This window comes from Propithecus coquereli, unplaced genomic scaffold (assembly GCF_000956105.1).
Source record: "Propithecus coquereli isolate 6110/MARCELLA unplaced genomic scaffold, Pcoq_1.0 Scaffold839, whole genome shotgun sequence".
Taxonomy (NCBI): domain Eukaryota; kingdom Metazoa; phylum Chordata; class Mammalia; order Primates; family Indriidae; genus Propithecus; species Propithecus coquereli.
Window position 1 is genome coordinate 506,677 of NW_012154607.1, and position 25,700 is coordinate 532,376.

The 25,700-nt window shown below is 59.0% G+C and overlaps 1 protein-coding gene across 1 annotated transcript; it reads right to left on the reverse strand.

Moving 5' to 3' along the window:
• Nucleotides 1–3,052: 3,052 nt before the first annotated feature.
• Nucleotides 3,053–24,935, reverse strand: OGDHL (oxoglutarate dehydrogenase-like). The gene is made up of 22 exons (XM_012663866.1): nucleotides 24,732–24,935; nucleotides 23,157–23,327; nucleotides 19,464–19,566; nucleotides 18,976–19,091; nucleotides 18,694–18,848; nucleotides 17,761–17,907; nucleotides 16,004–16,094; nucleotides 13,441–13,620; nucleotides 13,181–13,309; nucleotides 12,317–12,496; nucleotides 11,861–12,013; nucleotides 11,234–11,336; nucleotides 10,575–10,703; nucleotides 9,387–9,537; nucleotides 8,733–8,860; nucleotides 7,677–7,855; nucleotides 6,120–6,191; nucleotides 5,897–6,022; nucleotides 5,744–5,816; nucleotides 4,305–4,468; nucleotides 3,960–4,114; nucleotides 3,053–3,219 (listed from the first exon to the last, which is right to left on the reverse strand). Exons 1-22 carry the CDS (start codon nucleotides 24,933–24,935, stop codon nucleotides 3,096–3,098), a joined length of 3,033 nt encoding a protein of 1,010 aa, XP_012519320.1. The 3' UTR covers nucleotides 3,053–3,095.
• Between the last annotated feature and the right edge of the window lie 765 nt (nucleotides 24,936–25,700).

Below are 25,700 nucleotides of genomic sequence, written 5' to 3' on the forward strand. Positions count from 1 at the left end.
ACTTGTCAATTTCTATAAAACAGCTAGACGTAATTTGGATGGGGATTGTATAGAATCTATAGATCCATTTAGAAAGAATTGATTCTTCACAGCATTAAGCCTTCTAATCTGTGAATTTGGTATAATTCTACATTATTTGATCTTCTTTTATACTTTATTGTCTACTGATATTTTATGCTTTCGTACTGGTCTTGTACATATTTTATCATTTTCAATGCTATGTAATTGATAACATATACATACACAAAGGTGCTAAGTTAATTCGATGAATAAATAAAGGATAGTCTTTTTAACAAATGGTGCAAGATCCATTGAGCATTGCACAGGAAAAAATAAATCTTGACCCTCGCCTCACACCATATACAAAATAACTTAAAATGTATGTTTATAGACATAAACGTAAGAGACAAAGCTATCATCTGTCTAGAAGAAAATACAGGAGAAAATCTTTACGACAGTAAGTTAAAAAACAAATTTTTACTTAGGACACTACCATGGTCTCAATGTGTTCTCCAAAATTCGTATGTTGAAATACTAACCCCCAAGGGGATGATATCCAGAGGTGGGGCCTTTGGGGGGTAAGTCATGAGGGCGGGGCCCTCGTGAACAGGAAGTGTCCCTAAAAAAAAAGCCCCAGGGGGCGTGTTTGCTTCTCCCCCTTGTGCAGACACAGCAAGAAGGATACCGGATCTTAAATCTCCCAGCCTCCAGAACTGTGAGAAATGAACCTTTGTTGTTTATAAGCCACTGATTTATGGTATTATGTTATAGCAACCGGAGCAGACTCAGTCCCAACACACAAACCACTAAAAGTGATTAACTGGACTTCGTGAAAATAAAAATCTTTCAGAGAAAATTAAAACACAAGCCGTAAGCTGGCAATATTTGTAAATATATAGATATGATAAAAGACTGGTTTCCAGACTATATAAGGAACTGTTACAACTCAATAACACAAACAATTCATTTTTTAATGAAATATTTTTATTTGCTATAAATGTAGATTTACATGTAGTTGTAAGAACTGCATCACACGGAGTCTTTCCCTCCAATGATACCATCTTGCAAAACTCTAGCATCATCACAAGCAGCACATACTGACTCTGAGACAGGCAAAAGGCATCACCACAAGGATCCGCGTGTCTTCCGCTTCTGGGAGTCCTGTTAGACGCACGTCAGAACTGTGAGCTCCATATGCTCCCCACATCTCTTTAAAGAATTTTAAAGAATGTATCTTCGTTCATTTCTTGGGAGAATTCCTTGGCCTTAGCTCCAAACTTACTATTTTGCATTTCACTCTGCTACTCAGCCCATCTATTAAAGTTTTTATTTTGGCAATATTTCATGTTTTCAAAATATCTAATTAGTTTTTAAATAGTTTGCTATTGTTTTGTAGTGCAATATTCTTCTTGCCCTCTGAAGTTATTATGGTTCATTTAAAGCCTTATTTGTTCCACGAGCTCATTTTATTTCCCAGCATAGTGCTTCCGTGTATAGGGTTTGGAGCCCTTCTCTGTGTGGCTGGCTTCCCTCAGTTTGGTGATGGGGGCTGCTCCTCCTCCTGCAGGGGCCCCTCCCAGCCTGTCCACAGCCTTCCTGCGCCAGCAGCGAGGCTGCACTGGATCTCCACGGGGCCAGGAATGCACGACACGGGAAGAGTTCTTTCCCAAGGGAAGCCATGTGGTCTTGTGGACAGAGGCCAAGTCCAAAACCACCACTTCCTCAGCAAGTGACCTTGGGCAAATAACTACATGAAGCTCGATTTCTTCGTCTGTAAAATGGGCACATTCCCAACATGCAAAGCCACAGTGAAGGTTATACATGCATAATGTCCAGCAGAAGGCCCAGGGCGGAGCAGACACACTGTGAATGGGGAATGTAAATATTTTTACTTTCTGCGACTTAGAATGCCCGCGAGGCAGGATTCGATGTGTACCCCAACAAATTGTTTTGGAGGCTGACTGTTCAAGCTCAAGCCAACTGCTCCTTTAGGTTGCCCCGAGCCGCCCCCCATGGTCAGCATTTCCGCATCTGCTCCGCCAAGTCTCATCTCTGTCTCCCTCTCCCTTCCTTCAAGTCAGCCTTCCCCGACCCGCACAGCTCTCTGCAGCACCACCGCCAACTCCAGAACGGCCACCACAGCTCACAACCCGGCGAACCAGGCTGTGTGCACGTCGCCCCAGCTTGACTCCTGCACATAGACACGCGCCTTTCACCCCAGGCCCGACCCCTAGCGCAGAGGGAGTGCTCCAAGAAGGCCATAAATGAACAAATGATGCGCTGAAAGCCAAACAGCCCTCCTCTGCTGCGGCTTTCTCAGCATCTTCCCAGGGCAGCACAACCAGCGAAAGGCTCAAGAAGCCAACGCATCTGCAAACACTCCCTGGTGCTCAAAGGCAAACCTCTCCCACGGAGGTGGGTTGTTTTATCCCCGCCATGATTTCCTCCCCACTCCCCGCCTCAAGCATCTGCCTCTCCTGGGATTTTACAATATGAAATGAAAACAGCAAATCTCTCTTAAGCATTTTTTTTATTTCTGTTATTTGGTTTCCTACTTTGGTACACATGAGCTGTTGGCTGCATTTCACACAGAAGCTGACATATCTCATAGGACACGCCCCATAAAACAGAGCACATATAAATCGGCCCCCGTGGTTCTGCTTCGTCCGGCCGTTGTTGCTGAAACGCCTATTTCTAAGAGCACAAAAGACAACAGCCCTTTGCATCTGCAGGAGAATGAGAATGGGGTGTGGTGGCCAGACCCGCCAGGACGGGACAGACCAAAGACGCAGGGCTCCCGGGTGTGTGTCTTGAGACACAAACACAGATGGAGACGCCACACAAGAAATTCCAGAAAGATCAGAGCAGCTGGGGGAACACTCCAGAACCGCATCCTCTCCATCGGACCCCTTGGCTTCCTCAGCCCTGACGGGTTCTGAGACGAGCGTGAAGGCTGAGGCTGGCACGACACCCACGCCAGGAGGGCCCGCTCTTCGCCTCGTCCACTGCGAGAGCCTGTTTCATCCCGGGCCCCGCAGCCCCTGCCCCTTGCCACCCGGGTCCCCAGCTCACCCCACAGCCGGCCTTGCCCAGCTCTAAAATGTCTTGCCCTCAAAGGCCTGGAGGTTGAAGGCAGTATCCAGAAACTTCTTCAGCGACACCAGGTGAGTGTTGCGGTTTCCCGTGGCTGGTGCCGCTGCTGGGTCACGGCCAACGTACCTGGAGGAGGAGAGACGGGCTAAGGGCAGGGCCGGGCCGGGTCCGCACCCACCCAGGACTGCAGGGGCAGCAGGTGAGGAAGGTCGACGGCAAAGCCGAGGGCCCGGCCTTTCAGCCCCGGTACCACTCCCAGAGAGCTGCAGGGCCTGGCCCAGGCTGTTACCCAGCCACAGAACAGGAGAAACTGTCACCTCTGTGTCACTGGACTTGTCCATGAGGACAACAAATGGGGCCACAACCCTAAGGCTCTGGGGGCAAATGCTCCTCATGAGTTGCTCATGCCCCTCCCTGCCTTCCCAAGGACAACCCACGCCAACATTGAGCACCCACTATGTGCCGAGCACCTCACGGGACTATACCCGCTCTGAGTCTAAGCTCGCATCACCCTGTCACAGAGCTGAAGAGCCTAAGGCCCCCCGGGGCCACATAGCCGGCCTAAGGAGGTCTGGGCCGTGCAGTAGGTTCGGATTCAGTTCTGGCTACAGAACAAGCACGGAGGTTTGCTCTCTGTAAAGTGGTATCGACGACGCTCAGTCCTGATTGGGAAGTCGTCCCGCCAAGGATGGAGCACACACAGTCGGCAGGGACTGTGGGCTCCAACTGCTCAGTTTTCAAATGTGGCTCAGAGAAGGGCAGTGGCCAGTTCTGGGAGGCACAGCCCATGGGGCGGGCAGAGTCAAAACAGGGCCTCGGGGCCTGAGAGCCCTGGGCAGGCCCAGCAGAGGCGCCCAGGCTGGTACCAGATGGGCCGGGCACGGCTCAGGATGGTCATGAAGCGTGGGCTGATGTAGTCATAGTAGCCCATGTTCTTATGCTCCTCCTGACACCACGCCAGCTCCGCGCCGGGGTACTTCTCTGCCTCCTGCTTGACCAGGTCGAAGGGGAAGGGAGAGATCTGGGGAGGCAGGAACGAAGAGGAACATAGCCAGGGCGGGGTAGTGTGCCCAGGGCCCCAGGATGGGAGCCACGGGGCCTGCCCACCCCTCACCGGCCCCCTCCCTGGCCTGCCTGGCACACTGCCCAGGGCAGGGGCTGGCAAAGGGGCCTTGCCCACCACTCTGCCCAGGCGAGGGGCTGGGGCACACCTGCTCCAGGCGCGTGATGGCCACCTGCTCCTCCAGGCCCTGGCCGCTCCGCTCCCTCACCAGGTCGTAGTACACCTTCCCCGTGCAGAAGATGAGCCGCCGCACCTGCTCGGGAGCCTGCGCCGCGGCCCCGTCTTCAGGAATCACCCGCAGGAAGTTGGTTCCTGGAGGAGCGACGGGGCATGGGTACCCAGAGGGGCTCGACAGCTCCGGAAACAGCCCCGCCTGCCCAGGCTCTCCCTGGCCACTAAGACTAACCCCAGCTCTGAACCTGTGGCTACGGTGGGCATCTCTTGCTCAAAAGGTGGAGCGCGGCAGATGACACCCTGAGATGTCACAGCAACAGGAATGGAGACAGGGAAGTAGCCAAGGGCAGAGCCCTGGGAGCAGCACCATTTAAGGGGACGGGTAGTGGGGTACCAGGGGGATGGCCCCTGAAGGAAACAGAGAAGGTGACAAGAGGGACCCATCTGATGACATCATCCTTTGCCCCCAAACCTGCGTGGCACTCTGGCCCCCATCACCAAGCAGCTGTCGCAGGAGGCCGCTGAGAGTCCTCCTGCCTCAACCCTGCAGGCGAGCCTCCATCTCCAAGCCTGTCCACTTTCCCTTCCTGAGCTCACACCACATGCCAGGCACCAGGTCAAGCATGCTGCAAAACCTCTCAAGAGGCCACTGCAGAGTCCCCACATCCCTGCGTCCCCACACTGAGGCAGAGCGGGTGAACGGCTGCCAGGGCCCAGGAGGAAAGCCAGACAGTCAGCCCAGCGGCCCAGTCCTGAGGCCAGAGCTCTGAATTGCCACTGCAGGTGCCCGTCCATACCAGAGGGGACAGCCAGACACACACAGGCACAAAACCAAGGCCTGTCCACGCTGAGGCCCTTCCTGGCAGCCTCTGACCCTCCCCTATGGCCCAGGACCATCTGCCAAGACGTTGTGCTCGGCCAGGCTCACACCTGTCCCTCTCTGGTTCTCCTCTGAGTCACATCTCAATTTCAGCACCTTCAGGTGTTTTATCTGACCCCTGACTCCCAGGCAAAGGAGGCTGAGGGCTACTGGAGGGGACACCAGGTCCCCAGGGCCAATAATGTCTGTTTGGCTCGTGAATTTAAAAAACGGACAGATGAATGAATGCTACTGAGTGCCCTGCAAGCTTGGCAGACCTCTGCCAGGCCTCAGCCAGCCCTGCTAGGGTCTGAGGGGGACCCAGTGCTCTCCTCCGGCCCTGGAGCTCAGCCCAAGTGACCCGAACCGGCCTGCCTCAGCCGGCCACCACGCCAACCTCCCAACCCCTGCTGGTGGGGACTGTGCCGGGAGCTGCTGCGGGGCCAGCAGAGCCACAGACAGCGGGGAGGACGGAAGAGCCCCAGGAGCAGAAGCCGCTCCATGGGCCCCCACCCCAGCGTGGGCTGCCCCACACGCCCAGGCCAGGCACGTACCGGACACCATTTGGTCGAAGCTGGACTTGGCCTCTGGGTGCCTCAGCAGAGACTTGGGCGTGAAGACAATCAGCTGGAAGGGAAACACACGCGCGGCTGCCAGCTGCCCCGCCCGGCCCCGGTCCCACACGCACCGCACGGGCGGAGGCTCACCGGCTTGCGGAAGGGCAGCAGGATCTGGCGGCGCAGCACGTGGAAGTAGTTGGCCGGCGTGGAGCAGTTGACCACGATCCAGTTGCAGTCATAGAGCTGCCTCACCTCAAAGTCCTCGGTGAACGCCTGTGGGACGGACGGGGGTGGCGGGGGTGGCTGCTTGCTGCACCCCTGCGGGCACAGCAGGGCGCACCCCGTCCTGGGCGCGGAGGGCGGCACTCACAGGGTAGGCGTCGGAGTCGTCATTGCTCATCTGCAGGAACCTCTCAGGCCGCGCCGAGGAGTGCTCTGGGCCCTGAAAGCAAACGCACGGCCCCGGCTGGCCCCCACCGGACAGACACGGGACAGACACAGGGGCCCCAGGCTCAGGGCAGAGTCTGGAGGGCTTCTCGGGGGAGGTGCCCTCGCTCTGGAGTATGAACCACGGGAAAGTACCAGGACCACGGTGGGGGAAGAGCAGAACGGGCACCCTCGCAGTGAGGTCCGCCAGGGCCAGCGAGCGGCGTGTGAATGTGCAGAGTGGGAGGAAAAGCAAAAGGCCCACGCTGAGACACTCTTTCTCTGAACATTCTGGAACAGCGGCTGCCACGACTGAGCGCGTGCTGTGCATCAGGCACAGTTCTAGGGACCCCACTTGCATCACTCACTAATCCCGACAGCAGCCCTGTGGGGAGACACCCTGTCCCTGCCTTCACGGATGAAGACGGGGAGGGCGCAGGGAGACAAGGAACGACCCGCAGCCCCGCAGCCGGAGCGGCAGACCCGGCCCGCCTGGGCCTCACCACGGGGCCTCTCTGCTGTTTCCAGGCTGGCTTCCCAAGGGACGGAGATGGCCTGTCCCACGGCCACCAGCCGCTCCCTTGGTGGGGGCGGCCCAAGGACCCAGCACCACAGGCACCGGCCGGCCCCGCCCTCCGCACCCAGCCTGGCCCACGCGCCACCTCCTGAGAAGCCACCTTCCCAGCAGGGCAGCCTCGGGCAGGTCACTGCTCTCACGGAGCCCCCAGTCTCGTGGGGCTCCACGGCCCGAGGCGCGTGGGGTGCACAGAACTGAACGTGCCGCGTGGGGACATGGTGCCGCTTAGCCCTAACCAGACGGCCAGTCCCTGCTGAGTGGGACCTCAGGGACATGCACTGGAGCCCGCCCACCCATGGGCGCAGAAGGCCTTGCCCTGGGTCAGAGCCAGGCAGCGGCAGAGCCCACCCTGCTCCCTGCGCTGGCGCAGCCAGCTCCTCCTGTCCCCTGCCTGTCTCCCACCCCTAGTCAGGCCACACGCCTAGGAGGTGGCACCATATGACACTCTGCTCCTTCCTCCCTGCCCCAGGGTGTACCCAGCCTGCACGCCTTCCCTCTGCCCCGAGTGTGGCTGCACAGGCAGGCACGGAGGAGGGGGCCCGAGGACAGGCAGTATAGGTTCGAATCCCAGCTACTGGCTGTGTGACCTTGGGCAAGCTACCCCACCTTTCTGTGCCTCAGTTTTCCTCCTCTGGAAAGTGGGAACAGACCTACTTCATTAAGTTGTTGCATGGACTGCAAGAGTTAACACACAGAGAAGGTGTTAACAGTGCCCGGCACACAGTAGGCTCTCTCACGTGGCAGCTGATTCTGCTGCTAGCGACATCGTCATCGCAGCAGCTGCAGCCCACAGGTATGCAGGCCCAGGTGCTCCCGGGCTCCGGAAGGCATCTACCACCCAGCCCAGCAAGGGGCCAGTGTCCATCCCACCAAGCCCAGGCTGCCGGAGCCCACTGGGCCACCAGCCACCGCCGCGGCCCTCACCATGCCCTCCATGCCGTGGGGCAGCAGCAGCACGATGCCGTTGTGCCGCACCCACTTGGCCTGGCCGGTGCTGATAAACTGGTCGATGATGCACTGGGCCGTGTTGTGGAAGTCGCCAAACTGCGCCTCCCAGAGGACCAGGGCGTTGGGGCTGGCCATGGCGTAGCCCAGCTCAAAGCCTAAACAGAAGACACCGAGATAGAGCTTGCTGTGCACTGTCACCAAGTGGCAGTGGCTCCAGTCAAACCCAGCCCGGTCTCAGCCCATCCTTCCCAACAGGCCAGGAAGAGCCCAGGGATTCCCTGGGACTCAAACAGCAGCATGTCCCTTCCCGGGAGCTGGCAACATGCTAGACAGGTCACCCTCAGCCCTGACATCGCACGTGGCCAGGTCCAGCCTCATCTAAATCAGGGTATCTAAAGATATCCTAGGGAGCAGCAGGGACCATCTGCAAAGAGGAACCCCAAAACACATGCAGAGCTGCTAAGGAGACGGGGCAGGAACAGCCCCAGCTGCGTCTCCCAGAGGGGCTGGCTGTCCTCTGGGGGCGGCAGCGAGGCAGGAAGCCAGCCCGCCAATGAGCCGGGAGAGTGTGCACAGGGATCACTGTCAGGACAGCACAGGGCCCAGGGACGGGACCGCGGTGCAGGGCTGCTGGGATGCAGGGCAGAGGAGGCAAGATGGGGCTCAGGAGCGTGGGGACGGCCGAGCCAGGATCAGGGACAGTCGGCAGCTGTGGCCACGGCAGACTCTGCTGCTCCCCGTCTGGGCCCAGTGTGGCTGGTGTTAGAGAAGGGGCTCTGGTACCCACAGAGTCCCCCTCAAGGCAAGCAGGGCCCCCCGGCTGGGACCCCTACGAGGCCCAGATGGGACGGATCTCATCATCCACACGGCCTCAGGTGGGGGCAGCCCAGCCACAACCCTCAGGGCCATCCCCGGACCTGCCCCCACCAGGGGCCTCTGAGCCTCTCTAGCCTCTCCCAGGCCCTGACCTTGGCCCATCTCTGGTGCCCAGGCGCCCCAGGGCCCACGTGACCTGCAGGAGCTCTGACCCACCCAGGACTCCGTACTCCGAGAGGGAGCTATTGCACACGGTGTAGGGGGCCTGGTCAGGCCACAGATGGTTCATAGGGACGCACGTCCTGCGGTCAACCTCCTGGTCATGGAGAACATGGTGCCGGTGACTGGGGAGAGACAGACCAGGCCGGTGGGCTGGCACCTGCTCAGCCGCAGCAGGGCAGCCGGCAGCAGGAGGCAGGCAAGCCTTCGTCACCGTCCCAGGAAACCTGCAGGGTCCCACGGGACGGCACCCGAGAAGGCCGTGGAAGGCCTCCAGGCTGCCCCCACCGAGCCTCGCCAGCCCTGCCCCTGCCTGCTGCGCCCACACTCAGTGCACTGGCGGGTCTTGGGGCAGGACTTGCGGGCTGTGGCACCTCCCCGAGTCTCAGCTTCTTACCCACAAAGGGGACCTGATGAGAGGTGGCCCAGTGGTCCTCTGGTGACTTGGCCTGAGGGCAGAGGCTGGGGCTGCTGATGTGATTACCAGCGAAGACCTCAGCCAGACAAGGGCCCTTTCTGGGGTCCCCCGGGTCCAGGAAGAGGAGGAGGGGCAGGCTCCCACTCCAGATCTCCCATGCTGACTCTGAATTCCTGAATGGGCTCGATGGGGACAAGGCCAATGCCCTGGGCCAGGAGACCACCCGCCCTCACCTGAACGTGCCCCTCTCCACGTCCTGGCCGCTGAGCCGCACATGGGTGCCCTCCTTCAGCAGGGAGCCGAAGGCCATGTACTCTGCCAACGCCCAGTCCACCGCCCGATTCCTGGTCATGTCTGCGCGGCCCCGCAGGATGCGAGAGAGGCCTGTGGGAGGGAAGGGCCGGCCTGAGGACTACGGGGGCCTGGCAACCCGCCTGGGACAGTCGTGGGACCTGAGGAGGGTACATATGTGCCCAGCGCACACCTCCCACAGGGCAGGGCCCTGGCCCAGCACCAGGCTCCCCCCGCAGCCCACACGAGGGGCTGGCCTCCGAGTCAGACACTGCCCTGACACAAAGCCACCCCAGGGCGGAGGCAGACTCCCCGCCCTCCAGGAGAGGAGACCGAGGCTCGGAAGAGTGAAGTCACTTATTCAAGACCACACAACTGCCGTGGTGCTCAGATCTGAACCGGGTCCGCCGGCCCGTGCTGTTACGCCGTGCTCCGGTCGGCCCCACACGCACAGAACCAGCTGTGACACGGGCACAGAGCAGGTGCTCAGCCCAGACGCCATCAGCGGGTGCCTCAGGACACCTGGGCGTCCATGCACACTGTGAAGGAACCCCCCTGGAACTGCCGTGTGCTGCTCAGAGGGTACGCAGTGCCCCGATAATACAGCCACGGGGCCTCCAGACTTCCCAAAGGCCACAGTGGCCACAGCCTACAGGGGCGAGGGGGTGCAGTCAGTGAGCACCCACAGCCCAGGAGCCCCAGAGGGGTGGGGCTGCCCCGGTCACCAGGGCGCCAGCAAGCCTGTGTCCTCCCTGCCTGCAGAGTCCTGCCCACAGCCCAGACCCACCGCCCCCCACGGGAGGCTCTTGCCTTCCCGCTCCACGCCTGGACAAGCCATGCCCTGGCAAAGGCATCTGGAAAACCCAAGGTGCTGACCTAAGACCAGGCGCTGGCACCCAGCTGCGAGCACGGCGTCCGTACCTGCCCGACTCCACGCGCCCACCCTGAGACGAGCTCTTGCCACAGGCATCTCACAGGAGCACAGACGAGGCTCCCAGAGCTGCGCTGACCTGCCGAGGGGCCAGGCAGGGACACGCCATGCCCCTCCCCTGGCATCCCAACGGCCCTCCCTGCCGGGCACGGTGTTGGCACTGGGACAGTGGCCCGTGCTGGAGCCTGTTCAGCCTCACCTGTGTGGATCTTGAAGTCCTCCAGGGGCACAGAGCTGGCCACGTTGCCAATATGGGTCAGCACGTCCTCGGGGACGCCTGTGGCCGGGCACGTCATGCTCTTGGGCTCCCCGTCCACGTTGAAGAAGCCTGAGGGAGAGAAGCTCCATCCAAGTCCCTGCGGCGCTGGCTCTGGTCCCCCCGTCAGCCTGTCCCCTGGGCCTAAGGGGCCCTCAGCTTCACAGCACCGCCAGCACCTGGACTCACCCCGAGCCCACCTCGGGACCTGCGGCAGCTGGACAGCCACACCTGCAGCTCCCACACCGGCCCCTGGTCCCCAGGGTCACAGCTGACCTAGCCTGCCCCACAGGGAGGCCCTCTGAGCGCGGCACAGAGCGCGGAGACGCAGCTAGCACATCTGGCCTGAGCGCCTGCCTCCAGCGCTTCCTCCCCCACCTGGCCCGGCCGCCCCTTCCAGGAGGCACTGGCCACACGTGCTCCGAGGGCGATGCCATCCTGGACCTGCAGACCTCGTCCCCACACAGCCTGGGAGTCTCAAGGACACAGGTCTTAGTCCCTGCGCTGGGCAGTGGCCGCTCTCCCCAGGGCCGTTCCAGTCCTGGTCCCAGCACCAGGCCCTGAGGCCCAGGGGCGCCCCCGAGCCACACGCGCTCACTCACCGGGCCAGGGGGAGTCCAGCCAGTGCTTGATGTGCAGGATCTTCTTGTCCTTGGACCTGCCATAAGCCTCCTCACAGATCCGGTCGTACTTGGCGATTTCTTCCTGCAACCAGGATGAAGGTCTGAATGGAGGCAGGGACCCTGGAACGCTCTGTCTGCTGGCTTGGGGGCTGTCTTTGGCTAGAGGCCAAAGCCTCAGAGTTCAGGGGGATCTTGGAGAGGTACCCCAAGGTCAGGCGGGCCTGCTGTGTGCTCGGCAAGGGGTGGGGGGAGACCCAGGGAAGACTCTCAGTCCTTACTCTCAGAGCTCCCTGAAGGTAGGAGGACCAACACGTCACGGATAATTGTGGGGACAACCCCGGCTCAGGGCCACTTTCTACAGGAAGCCTTCCTGGACTCCTGCCCGTGGCTGGGCTTCCCCCACGTTGCAATGCTGTGTTTCACTCGGCTATAACTGTGTCCTTAGTTTTCTGTCCCCTTTGGTAACTGGGGACACTTGGGGACAAAGACCATATTCACTACATCTTTAAATCCTGAGTCCCTAGCACTGAGCTGGTAATGTCTGCAACTGCCCCAGGGCCCTCACCCGAGGCTTGCCCTGAGTGGCCACGCAGCCCGCCTGCCCACCTCGAACTCCTGCAGGGTGACCGTGCCCTCAGCGATCAGCTTGTCCGCGTACTTCTTCAGCACAGGCACCTGTCTGTGTATCTGCTTGTACATGAGCGGCTGCGTGAACATGGGCTCGTCCATCTCGTTGTGGCCGCGCCGGCGGTAACAGACCTGCAGGGGCAGCCGGAGGGGCTCGGTTCCCGTCCCCACACCACGTGGTCAACGCTGTCCCTGCAAAACTGGGCCACATCGGGCAGGGCACACCCTTCGATGCCCCTGAGACCTCCACTGTCACCTATCACTGAATGAAGGTCCCACCTCCAGGGCTTTGCGCGGACTGCTCTTGGCGACCCTAAATCTCCCATCCAAGAAGTGCTCCCCGCCCTGAATGCTGACGATGCCAGAGACCTGGCCAGCTCGGCACAGCAGGGATGGGCCACCAGCCCCGCCTCAGCCTCAGCACCCCAGACCCACCAGGTCCACCACGACGTCTTTGTTAAAGGTGTTCCTCCACTCAGCCGCCACGCTGCACACGTACATCACAGCCTCGGGGTCATCTGCGTTCACGTGGAAGATGGGCGCGTTGACCACCCGGGCCACGTCGGTGGGGTACGGTGAGGAGCGGGCCATCCGGGGGTCCGTGGTGAAGCCAATCTGCGGAAGCAGGAAGAACCGGCGGCGCTGCTCTGTTTGCCAGAGCGAGGCAGACGGTGCTGGCCTCAGAGACTGGGCGGGTCGCGGAGCTGGGGAGGGTCGTGGGACGTCGCGGGGTGTCGGAGAAAAGCCCTGCAGTCAGACGCGGCGGCAGCTCCCACGGCACAGCAGCGACCCCGGGGGAGTCATGCCTGCCCCTTTGCCAGTCACTTTATACGCCGGCAGTGAGGGACACGGGCCTGGGAGTCCGGTCCCGCCGGTTACTAGGCGCACGACCTCAGCGAGGTACTTACATTCCCAAAGCCGCAGCTTCCTCGTCTATAAAAAGAGCTCGTTAAATTCCTGCCACACGGGATTATTCAAGGGAGATTAAACGGCTTAATGCAAGGAAGGCAGTTAACACGGGATTTTCTAGGGTCCAGAGATAAGCTGCCATTACCACGGCTGCCTTAGAGCAAGGGCGCCGGATCCCGTCCTGAGACCAGCTCGTCCGCAGAGCTAAGGGACACCCAGCCCCACAGCAGCCTCCGCGAGGCACCTGTTACCCGGGACTCCTCTCGCCCTCACGCCCTTCTCCGGTGTACGTGGGCACGTGCGCGTCACCGGGGCAGCAATTCGGCTCCCTCAATGGGTCTCCAGGGAGGGGGCGATGCCCACAAAGCCCAGCGGGGCCCGTGCCCTCACCTGGTTGTTGACGACGACGTGCACGGTGCCGTTGGTGGTGTAGGACGGCAGGTCGCTCAGGTGGAAGGTCTCGTACACCACGCCCTGGCCGGCGAAGGCGGCGTCCCCGTGCACCAGGATGGACATGACCTGCAGGGCGGGCAGGGTGTGAGCCAGGAGGGGCCCACACCCCGGCCTGTGTGGGACGCGGCCTCGCAGCCTCTGCCCCAGCACCCGGGTCCCCAGGGCCCGCGCCCCCGCCAGAGCCCAGGCAAGCTCGCCTTCTTGCCCTGGCTGTCCCCGCGGTAGAACTGCTCTGCCTTCGTCTTGCCCTGCACCACGGGGTCCACGGCTTCCAGGTGGGAGGGGTTGGCCACGAGTGACAGAGTGATGTTCCTGTTGGTGACGCGGTTGATCCTCTCGTGGTACATGCCCAGGTGGTATTTGACGTCCCCGGAGCCCTGAAGGCGGAGGTGGGCGTGTGACAAACCCACCCCTCCTACACCAGACGGGCAGGGGCTCAAGCCCACAGTCGGGCCGGCACATGCCCCGCACACTCCTCGTCACACGGGCCCTTCTGGCCGGCCCGAGGGAGGCAGGTTGCCGCGGGGCCTGGCTGGGGCCACGTCGAGCCAGTCCTCCTCAGAGCCCCCTCTGCACCTTCAGCTTGCGTCCTCCCGGCACACTGAGCAGGGTGCAGGACAGGACTAAAGCACCCGCAGGAAGGGCCACCCAGCAAGCAGCAGCATGACAGCAGGGGACGCAGGACGACTCCTAAGTGCCAGTGTTGAGGCCACCGGCCAGCCCCCCGGGGAAACGCTGGAGTGGAGTCCCTGCCCCACCCCCCACGGCACGCGACACGCACACGACGGACGGAGCCAGCGTAGCACTGGAAGCAAACATGGCATGTTTTATGGTCTTGGAGTAGGGCAGGCTCACTTTCTAAACAGCATCCAAAGCCTAGAAACATACAAGATAAAACAGCTAAGATCTAGGAAATCTGTCGCGAGCGAGCAAATCCATGCACAGCGTTAGGAGAAAAAATCAAGCTGAGAAAACTGTTAGTAAGACACATGCAGGCAAGGAGCTAATTCCCTCAACATGCAAAACACCTTCCAAATCAGTTAAGACAAAGCCCCAAAACCCTAGAGAAAAATGAGCAGAAGCCATGAACGACGAGAATTACAGAAAAAGAAACGCGAATGGCTCAAAAACATGTGAAAAGACACTTCATCGAATTCATAACAAAGAAATACATGACAACAAAATCCTTTTTGGCACCTGCCACGCTGGCAAAGGGGAAAGGCCCGGCCAGAGTAAGGGAGGACGTGGGAGGGCCCTGTGGTCCCCGGCACACGCCGCGGGGGCCTCACCGACGTCTGCGAGCGCTTGGAGGGTCATTTGTCCCACCTCAGCTCCAGCCGTCGTGTTTCCCAGACAGATCTAACAGATGTCCCTGCCCACGCGTGAGCAAGGACCCGAGCGAGGACCTCCTCTCACCCTAACGCCCAGAAGACTCTGCGGCTGTGAGAAGCGGGGGCAGCTCCCCAAGTGCGGTGGACACAAGGACAACTTGTTAAGTGCAAACAGCAGGCGCCCAACAGCGTCACAGCTGCTCCTGCGGCCTCTTATGCGTAAGGACACACGGCACAAATGCGTGTCTGCGCCCGTGTGGGACGTTTCTGGACGCACGCACCTGAACACAACACACGCTCACAGAGAGATGGCCCCGTGAACAGTCTCATGTAGGAAACACGTGCTCATCATGTAACTTTTTGCTGTTTTTTTCTATAATGCTCACATTTCTTTTTCAATTGAAATGAAATTAGTAATTTTACTTTAAATTTAACCTTTGGCCAGGTTTTGCAGTTTACACACATGCCTTCGATTCCTCACCATTCCTGCCATCCTGGGGCAGGTGTTTTACTCCGTTTTACAGAAAAGCAAACGGGCGTGGAGAGGGAGGGAGCTTGAGTGAAACGAACAGGATCGCAGACAGATTCTGGGCTGGGAGCCGGCAGATGGGGTCCAGTCCCTGCTGCGACCCGGTGTGCCTGGTGCCCTCGGAGCAGTCATGTAATGCGATTCATTTCAACAAACCGAGCACCTCTGCTGGGGGCTGGGTCTTCAGGGACAAGGTCCCTGACCTCATGCGGCTACCAGCCTGGAGGGGAAAACACGCACACACACATGCATGCGCACGCACACAGGGCAGGCCAGGAACAGCCGGAGGAGAGACAGTCCTGAGAGCAAAGGGACACAGAGGAGGGAGGGACGGGCTCACTACCCAGCGGACCGGGAGAACCACCGCAGGGGGAGATGGGTAGGACTTGGAAAGAGGCAGAGCGCGGGGAAGGGGACAGCGGTGTGGGCTGAGGGCCTGGCCTGGCCGAGGCCCGGGTGTGCAGCGCATGTACGTGCCAGGAAAGGGGTGGGAGCAGGTGCAGTGTCTCCTCGGCTGATTGAAGGGCGCAGGAAGCCGTCCTGCCCTCCCACGGCTCTCCTGGGCAAACAAATGAGCGAGGAGGCCCTCCCGGGGCCCACATGCTGAAGTGAGAAACTTCTGGCAACGCCCTGCACCTCTCTGGGTCTCAGTTTCCCTAGCTAGAACTCGAGAGGTTGGCCCAGATCATCCGAGGGCCCTCCCAGCTATCGCAAACTGCAGCCCTTGCTCCAAAAGCCCCAAGGGTCTCCCGCAAGCATCCAGCCTCCCTCCCACACTCTTCTCCACGGCTGTGCATGTCAAGGTCCGCCTCAGCCTGGAAGCTCCCGGCCCAGCCCCTCCTCATCCACCTCCCAAATACCAGGCTCCCAGGGGCGCCGGGACCTGGGCATGGCACCCACCTCATCTGCTGCCTCTAGCTTGGGGTCAAACTGGCAGAAGATCTGCTCCAGGTCCTTGCGGATCACATTGGCCAGCACGTTCAATCTGCCCCTGGAGCCAGAGGGGTCCAGGCTATCACCTGGCACAAAGGCTGCCTCCCCCACCAGCCCAGCATCACCACACCGCCGGCCCACCTGCGACCTACCCGAGTCAGCAAGTAGGGGTGGGGCCCCTCCCTGGTAGAGCCCAAGTGAGGCCCAGCCCTCCCATCCTGCCTCGGTCTGCAAGGCCGGTGAGTGGGCCCAGCCAGCCAGCTCCCTCCAGGCAGACAGCCCAGCAGGTCACAGTCAGAAAGCCCTCAGGAGCAGGGGCCACCCAGCCGCGTGGCAGCTGCCCATTCACCCCCACCCAAAAGCCGAGCCCAACCCAGTGCCTTGGTACCTCCCTGCCCCCAGCTTAATCTACTGATGAGTCAGAGTCGCTGACACGCAGCCCTCCGTGATGCCAGCAGCAGGACAGGGGAGAGGGGACTTGACTGACCCTCAGGTCAGGAGTCACCAGAGGACCTGTCCAGGGCAGCTGAGGTCTGGGGTGTGAGGGTAGGAGGGTAGGAGGGCAGCCAGGGACCAGGGATCCTCCTGCCCAGCCTGAACTTCCCATGCGGGGCTATTAACTGGGGGTGGGCACCAGCCTGATGGGGACACAAGAGGTTGCTCAGAACTTGCCCCACACAGCCCACCAGCACCAGGCCCAACCTCCAGCCCCAGGTGGCCCTGCGATGGGAGCGCGGCCCTCTTCCAGGTCAGCCTCTCCCTGTTCTGTGGGGCTACAGGAGTCCCCTCCCCAACTACGGGGGCCTGGCCTGGCTTAGAACAGCCCCCTGTTCCCAGAGCCCTCCTCAGGCCACCCCTGGCCACCAAGTGCCATCCTCTCCTGCTGTTCTAACAGCCCGAGACCTGAAGCCCCAGGAATCCTAGCCACCTCAGGCCCCGGGGCCAGCTCTGCCTGCCCCTCTGACCAGACGCTGGGCATTTCCAGACCCATCAGAGCACAGAGCCTGGGACAGACAAACCCTGCTCCTGGCAGGCCAACCACGGAATGGGACGCTCTGCACCATGCACCTGAATGTCCCTCATGCTGATGCAGCCCTGGGCTGGCCTGACCGCAAGCAGCTCCCTGGGTCACAGGGGAGGCCAAGGATGTTGTCCCAAGACTGCTCAGCACATCCTCATGTGTGCCATTCAGAACTCCTGGCCACCATGGTCCCCGTCCCCAGGCTGCATTCCCCAGTAGCCCTCAGGCTTAGGCTCAGAGGGAAATCTAGCTGCTGGGCAAACCTTTCAAGTCTTCATCAGGGTCAAGGAAACAGGCAGGCAGCCTGCAGATAGGGCAGAGATCCTCGGGTCACCTCCAGAGACCTCCCTCCAGGGGGGCCAGCCAGGGCCACCTGCCCAGGCCGTGCCCTCACTTCCCTGGGAGAAGCCTCTCCACAACTCCTTGTCCACAGGAACCTCGAGAAGCACAATGCACCTCTTTCTGAAATCCCAGCCTTCCGAGGAACGGTGGCGACACAGCCAGAGGGAAAGGGAGCCTCAGAGGACCGGTTAGTCCCTGGCCCAGCGTGGCTCTGGGAGGACCAGGCCAGGCCCAGGGACTCTGGGAACTTTCCAGGCCACCCCTCTGCTGGCGGCTCCCACCAAGCCCCTGCTCTGATTGCCGTCCCATCCTCCCTCCCCGGGCTGGAGGACAGAGGGCAGGCTGGGGGGCAGAGGCCCACCTGTGTGGCATCCCCAGGATGACATTCTCAATGCCCATCTCGCTGGATTTGTCGATGATGGTCTTGAGGGCCGGAATCATCACCTCACAGCCCTCCAGGCCAAACCGCTTCTCCGAGGACCACTTCCGGGCCAGGAAGTCTTCAAACCTGCTTGTGGGGAGGAGACAGGAAGGGATGGAGGAGGACAGGGCTGGGGCCCGCGGGGGAAGCTCATGACCACTCGGAGCCCAGCGCCCAGGACAGAGGAAACTTCGAGGCCACCGCCGCTGCCATCTGCGTGGTGCAGGACCCCCTCCACATACTGTGCTTTTCCCACCAGCAAGGAGGGGGAGGCTGGGCCCTCCCAGGTGAACCGAAGGCCTCCGCCTGAACCCCTTCCTGCTGCCCCCTCCTCCTCTTCACAGCCAGACCCCACCCGCTCCCGCTGTCCTCCAGCCACACTGCAAAGGGCTGCCTTGCCAGCCCCAGAGACCTCCACCAGCTGAATGCGGGCTCCAGCCCACACCCGCTGCTCAGGAATCCACTTTGCACACGGCAGCCGGGCCAGGTGCTGCTCCAAGCTCCCCAGCCCTGGGCAGACCCAGCTTCAGGGAGCCCCGCAGCCAGAGCCAGGAGGTGCTGCCACCCTCACTGCACCCTCTGCCCAGCTCCACAGCCACTTCCTGTGACGTCTGCCCTTGCTCAGAGCACCCCTGCTGTCACGTTCCGGAGCCCATCCCTGCCCACCTGACCAGCTCTTGGCCAAACTGCCTGAGCACCTGGTCCCAACACTCCTCCCAGGGGCCTTTCCACAGCGAGGGTGGGAGGGAGGCCAATACAGTCCTGCCTTCCCTGGCCAGATACCCGCCTAGTTTCTCAGCCAGGGCCTGGGACAACTGGTAGAGGCCTGGAGCAGGCCCTGCAGCCACTCGCGTGGCCCGGGGCGGGGCCGACCTCATGGAGCGCACCAGGCGGGCCAGCAGGGTCCGCTTCTCCTCGCTAGAGAACTGCATCACACCAGGGGTCTCGAACTTGCGCCGGATCCACTGGCACTGCTCCACATCGTTGATGAACATGAACTCCAGGCCGATGTGCTGGCAGTAGGTGCTCTGGGGGGACAGGCGGGGACTGCGCCAGGAGCCAGGAAGAGGGACGACAGCCCTGGTGTCTGGGGCTCCCCGTAGCACACTCCAGAGAACTCCATCAGCTGTGGCCGACACACCTGCCCCTGCTCACCTCCAGGCGCCGGATGATCTCCCGCAGAGAGAGGGTGCTTTCAGAGCCCCCGATGAAGGTGGTCGTGGGCAGCTGGAACTCCTTATCTAGGTCAGCCTCCTGCAGGTCGTAGAAGGCTGGAGGAGGCGGCGCAGTGGAGCCCAGGCGGCAGAGAGTGGGGAGGGAGGTCAGGCCCAAGTGGGGTCCCTCAGTCTCCCCAGTACCCTCCCTCCAGGGCCAGCCTGGGCAGCGGGGCCGAGAGCCGGAGCGTGGCTCTGCTGCCACAAGGGTGGGCTCAGACGAGGCTCTCAAGCTTGCTGAGCACGGGGCACCAGCTGGGGAGGAGGGGACGTCCCTCTTGGAGACACGTACACAGGCAAGGTCAGAGGGAAACCTTGTGGCTGCTGTCTGGGCTGCATGGACCCCGAGGCACCGCAGGGCCCAAGAGCCCCTTACTGAGCCACCTGACCAGCACTGCCATGGCAACAGGGAAGGGTCCCAACTCTCACCCAATTTATCGATGGTCGTGATCAAGTCTGAAGGCACAAAGGAGTCCAGGTCCGCATCCAGAATGCCCAGCGGGTCCAGCTGGGCCACATGGTGGCCCCGGATCTGGGGGACGGGAAAAGAGCAGGCAGGGCTGGGGCCGGCTGGACAGACCTTCGCCAAGGCCAAGGTTCTGGGCCCAGGCCCCTCACTTCCCACTTCGGATTTTCGAGTTTCCACGCCTCCACCCCACAGCCACTGCGCTGTTGCCTACAAGACCCCAGCCACGGCCACAAAGGTGGCAGGAGCTCAACCCAGTTTAAAAGTACCATGTGCACCTGGTGAAATCCAGACAAGACCCATACACACAGGTACCCACTGCAGTACTATTAGTAACAGTCAAATTCTAGAAATGTCCCCATTGTCCATCGACAGGAGACCGGCGTGTGGACGTGGGCAATCCACAAGGGGGGACGGCAGAGCTGTTAAAAGGAAGGAGGAAAATCCCCATCTGACACTGCAAGGTCATCTCCGCAAAGCACTGTTAAGCAAAAAGCAAATTCTAGAAAAGTGTGTGTGGTGAGCTACCCATATCTAAGAAAGGGGATACACAAGTAAATCTATGCATTTGCACGTACTTGTACACGTACAAGTAAATATATGCACTAGAAGAATAAATCGTAAAATAAGAAAACCATAAAATACGAAAAATTATCATCTCTGGGGATGGGGCACGACAGGTTAGAGAGGCAGGACTAGAAGGCAGACTTTTAAGAATATATCTTACTTTGAAGATTTGACTTTGGAACCTTGTAAATGCTTTACGTTATTATAAAAAAATAAGTTTTAAAAATTTAAAGTAAAATGAAACAAATGAGTAAGTATGTCCATTTAGTGGTATAACTACACAGAGAGGAACTATTCCAACTGACTAATAGAATATTCCCCAAAGAGAAACAGAACTTCAAGAAAAAAAATTCACAAACTCTTTTCTGTTACCAGTCAGTAGCGACAGTGCTACAATTGTTATTCCAAGACTGTTACATGGAGTTTATGGGAAAATCAAATAAGCCCTTGTACTGACGTCTTTGAGAACCTCTATTTTTGACAAGTTTAAAAGGAGATGGTGCCGTAAGATTGACGAGGTCAAGGGCAAACCCTGAGTCCTGCATTTCAAGTACGTAGAAGCAGCAGTAGAAACCCGTATGTATGCTAGCTTTTTCAGCTTCTGAGGTCAGATGGGATCGGGTGTGTTCAGGGCGGTATGGCCATAGACTGCTAGCTTTTTTAGAAATACATATTTCCTGGCTCTGACGACTGAGAGGGCCCAGAAGTAACGACCAAAACAAAAGCAGTGAACATCCCCATCTGGAGACCTGGATGGCTCCGGGGCTGGGCAGAAATGTACAAGCTGAACTTGGCACGTCTCGTTATGCCAGACATCAAGGGAGTGCTCAAACGCCACTAGAGCTGGGAATGAGGACGCATTTTGAGCAACAATAAGGACAGTATATTTACAACAGACGGAAACTGACCAAGTATGTTTAAATTCATGCATTCAAATGAGTCTGAAAAAGGAAGGAAAAACTTCATTGGTCACCTTTGGAGGATGCTAGGGAACCACCTCATAATTGTGAAAATCAGTCAATAAAAGGAAAACTCGAGCAGTGATCCTGCCTTTCCTATAAAATGTGTGATAAGCAGAGCCAACAAAGGTAAGTTTCTCCCGATAGCAGGATTTCAGGTAATAAAATAAACAAAGAAGGAAAAGTAGAATTGTAGTATCGCCATTTTTGCAAGCCCCCGTGCCTTAACGGAGCTGGGAAATGGCTGTCCGTGCTGCCGCCTGCTGAAGTGCCAGCACCATCACCACCAGGAAGCTGATTTTGAAAAGAAAAATCAAATTCACTGGCGATCAAGCCTCTGCATCTAATTGCCATTGAACAGAAATTCCATGGGACAATGGGACAGGTGAAATGACACCATGGGGATGCAGTCAGCAGAATCCAGACCTAGGAAAACTCCACAGGACAAACAACCTGGTTTTTCCATAAAAAATGGCAAGTCACACAAAAAAGAGAGAGAGAAACCAGCAGAGCAGGAGAGACTTCACAGCCACATCATCGACCTATGGCAACCTGTGGATTTATTTCAGTCCTGCTTCAAACAAGCAATTAAAAAACCTAAGACAAAAGGCCGACATGAATATCAACTTCATATTTAGTATTAAGTATTATTACCATTATTTTTAAATATGAGAATATCATGGCACATTTGTTAAAGAGCCCTTACCTCTAGAAACACACAGTGAAATGTCCCATGAATGAAACAGTGACATCTGGGATTTGCCTCAAAATGATCCAGCAGGGGGTGGAGATCAAGGGGGAGGGGAGAATAGACGACCCAAGACTGGCCATGTGTTGATGGGGGGGTCACCACCCTATTCTTCTACCTTTAAATGGGTGAAAACGTCCACAACAATACCGCGGTGTTGTTCGGCACAGCGTGCAGGTGAGTCGAACCAGAACTCTGCCTCATCTGGCCTGTGAGGGCCGCAGCCCTCCTGGTGGGAGCTCGCCCACACCAGGCGCGAGAACAACACAACGCGCCTGCATCCAGGGACCACCCTGCTGGGAGGACTCGCTAGTGTCTGGTCTGGGCTGATTAAAGAACGAAGAGCTGCTGAAGAGCTGAGAACTGTGCTTAGAAGACAGGCCCCCAAGCAGCACCCCAGGCGCTACCCCGCATTCAATACACAGCTTCCATTCCACGCCCCGCACCGCCAAAGTCAGTGGTTAGATAACTTCTGCTTCTTGAAGCCAGCCCGGAGAACCACAATGCAACCAGCTGCTGCGTGCTCCCGGGCTGCCCTCAACAACAGGTACTCAGGCCCGCAAGGGAGCCCGCCCCACTCACCTCCCCCTTCCATGCGGGACCACTGCTGCACGGGGAGCTCCTTCCACCCGCACAGAGGGCACCTCGCTCAGAGGCCAGGCGTCCTCTCCACTTGCGAGGCCTGCGCAGCATGCTGCTCCTCCCACGGAGCCTCTTCCGAGGGCCCCAGGAGCCCCTGCCACCCCCTCTGCATGTGGACTTTGCCGTTCCCAGAGAGAGCCCGCACGCCTGTGCTTGCTACGGAACGAACGCCCGGAGCAGCGCTCAGATTAGTCCTGCTCCGTCAAGACCAGGAACACGGAGCGTCATCTAGTCTCTTAGACACAGCAGGGGCCTGGCCTGGGAGAGCCTAAGTCTCCAGAAGGAGCTGCTTTTACAGAACTATTCATTCATTCCATAAACACTAATTAAGCACCTGCTGTGTACCAGTCCCTGCTGTCTTGGAATGCCCAGTCTAAAGGAGAAAACAGACACTAACAAGGGTCAATCTACTCGCCCTTCGTTCAACATGTCTGGAATCGATTCTTTACTAAGTACTCCTCCAGGGACTTGGGGCGCGGTGTGCACAAGACAGACAGCATTCCAGGAGACAGACCCCCAAGCAAATAAATCAGTACGCACAAAAAGTACCTGGGGTTGCTCAGTGCTCTGAATGACAACGTGACAAAGACCAGCGGGAGGAGTGGGTGCCACTGGTAGGAGACTGGAAGAAGAGCTCTCCGGAGAGACGCCGCTGGAGCTGAGCGAGGCCCCTCTCCCCCGGCGCCCGGCCGTGTCCGGAGCCAGCGCGGCCTCCCAGCCCGGCCGCAGTTGCCTCTCACCTGGTAGGCCCGGATCAGGGACTGCACTGCCAGGTGGTCCTCCACCAGCTTGCTGGTCTTGGTCCGGCCCGACACCACAGGCCTGCTCTCACGGACAACGGACAGCGGCCGTGGCTGAGCAGAGCCGGAAGAGGCTTCCTCACTGGCTTTCTGGAAGAAGCTGTCCCAGGACTAGGCAGGGCAGAAGCAAGAATGCAGCCGGGTCAGGGCCTGGGAGGAGTCGGGTGGCCCAGGCTGGGCATTGGGTATCTCCTGGAGACCACGGCTCTCGGGGCCTTCCCAAGGTGCCTCGGTGTACCTATGAGGAAGTTCCCTACAGGGCTGTTTATAAAAATGACAATGTAAAAACAACCTAAGTGACTATCAATGGGGAAACTGGTTAAATAATGATTGTGCATTTAGAATCTGGAAGATTAGTCTTAAAAAAAGGTGTAAAAAAAATTTGTAACTCCCTAATATTCTGAAATTTAAAAAAAGTAAGGTGCACTCAGTACTGTGATGTGGAATATCACCAAGACATGCTGCAAAGCGGACAAAGGAGAGCGTGTGTGGCTTGCTGCCGTCTGTGTAGAGACAAAAAGCAGATGTCACTGCACAGCAGGAGCTTCGTGTGCTGTCCCCACGCGCTCCCATGCCGTACTGGTAGACGCATCAGCTGGTACAACCCCTGTGGAAAGCAATTTGGCAACACCCATCAAAATGACACACACAGATCCTCTTGGACCCAGGCATCGACGATGGGGACTTTACCCTCCACACAGCTGTGCACGTGCAAGGTGGCGAATGTACAAGGCTATCCACTGCAGCACCGTCCGTGACAGCCACACCGGGAATAAACCGGTACCCCGGGACGACTACACAGCTGCACAAAGAGAGCGAGGCTCCGTACGTGCTGACGTGGAAATATCCTGGAGAGGTGTCACCAGGTGAAAAAAGCAGGGGCAAACGGTGCATGCTGTACGTTACTCTGTGTGAAAGGGGGTAAGTCCAGATCTACGTCTGCAGTAAGTTTTCCCAAGACAGTCTCGGAAAGGACACAGAAGAAACTAAGAACAAACTGGGGGATGGGCTGGGAGGGAGCCTTCTGACTGTAACCTGTCATCCTTTCTGGTTTGGGGTCACGTGACTGTGGCGTGTGAGTGAAGGGGAGACGAAGCCACTCCACTTTGCACTTTTCACCCTCTCATCTGATTTAATTTTTTTATTACCATCAGCAAATATTTATTTTCTCAGGTCACTGTATACATAAATATGTATGCCCCTAATTACATACAAGGGGCCATCTGGAGACAGCACAGCACAAGGGGCAGGGCAGGTCCCAGGTGTGGCTGAGCAGGGCACTGCCAGGGCCTCTCCAGAGAGACCACGACCCACTGGCTGGTTCAGAAACAGGAAAGCAACGGGCTCCCCTCACCCAACATGAGGACGGGCTCTCTCACAAACAGGGACAGCTGAGGACCTGAGAGGCAAAGAAATCTGCCCAGGGTCACACAGCAGGCAAGCTGCTCCTCCCCACCACCCCAGCACAGCCTGGCCCCAGGGGCTTCCCTCCCATGCAGTGGTGGGGGTGCTGACCTTGTGGACACTCTGGGGGTTTTCCAACCAGGCGAAGTACATCTCCTCCATGTAACTGGAGCCGCCTCCACCTCTGCTGCTTGGGAAGGCGGCTGGTGGTCCAGAGGACCTGTTGCGCCAGCTGGGCCCCGGGGCATCACGTGCAGACAGCAGCCTGGTGGCCTGTGCCCCAAGCCGGGACGACAGCAGCCTCAGCTGACTCATCCTGGACACAGGCAATGAGGGAGAGGCATAAACGACAGGACCAGGGCAGAAGGAGGCTCTGACGGCCACTCATTCACTCAGTCTGCACTTCTTGGTCCTACCGATGGCCCCGGGCTGGGCAGTGATGTGACAGGTGAATGTGACACTCTCCCAGCCCTCCTGGGCTCACTGCCTAGTGGGAGATCCAGGCCCGATGACCTCCATCAATAGATTCTGAGCGGCCCTGAGCCCCAGCCCTGCTAAGCCCCGTTCAACCAGGCCTGCACCCCCTCCCTGTAGGTCCCCAGAGGCTGATGCAGAGACACACCACCCAGGCCCGGCCTCGGAGAACACCCAGCCTAGGTCCTAGAGCCCACTTAGAGGGTCACAGGGCATGTACAGGCAGTAGCCCCAAGAAGGAGTGGGCCACACGGCCCGCCACCCTGGAACCCAAGCAGGTCGTCTTACAGGGGCGGGGTGTGCCGTGCATGCTCAGGAAACAGCAGGAGGAAAGGTCTGGCAAGCAAAGGTGCGGGGGGACGAGGGATGACGGGGACACACTCCTAGGAGGCCCACGGCCCTGCCGGGCCTCCAGTCATCGTGACCAAAAGTGACCAGTGATTCCCTCTAACTGCAACACTGGTCCAGACTGTGTCCCCCCTCCCAGGCGCAGCCCAGAGGCCTGTGACACAGACCTCAACAACGGCCCTACTTCCCAGCAGGGACGACTAAGGTCCAGAGGAGTGGCAGGGGGCAGAAGGGAAGGCAGCGCCATGCCCGGCCCGG

Bases quoted from the DNA above. Each gene is read 5' to 3' on its own strand.
- OGDHL (XM_012663866.1), bottom strand. From the start codon at position 24,935: ATGAGTCAGCTGAGGCTGCTGTCGTCCCGGCTTGGGGCACAGGCCACC. The intron at 7,856-8,732 runs GTGGGTCAGAGC...TCTTCTGTTTAG, and splicing joins CTCGGAGTACGGAGTCCTGG to GCTTTGAGCTGGGCTACGCC. The intron at 6,023-6,119 runs GTGAGTGCCGCC...TCCGTCCCACAG, and splicing joins ACGACTCCGACGCCTACCCT to GCGTTCACCGAGGACTTTGA.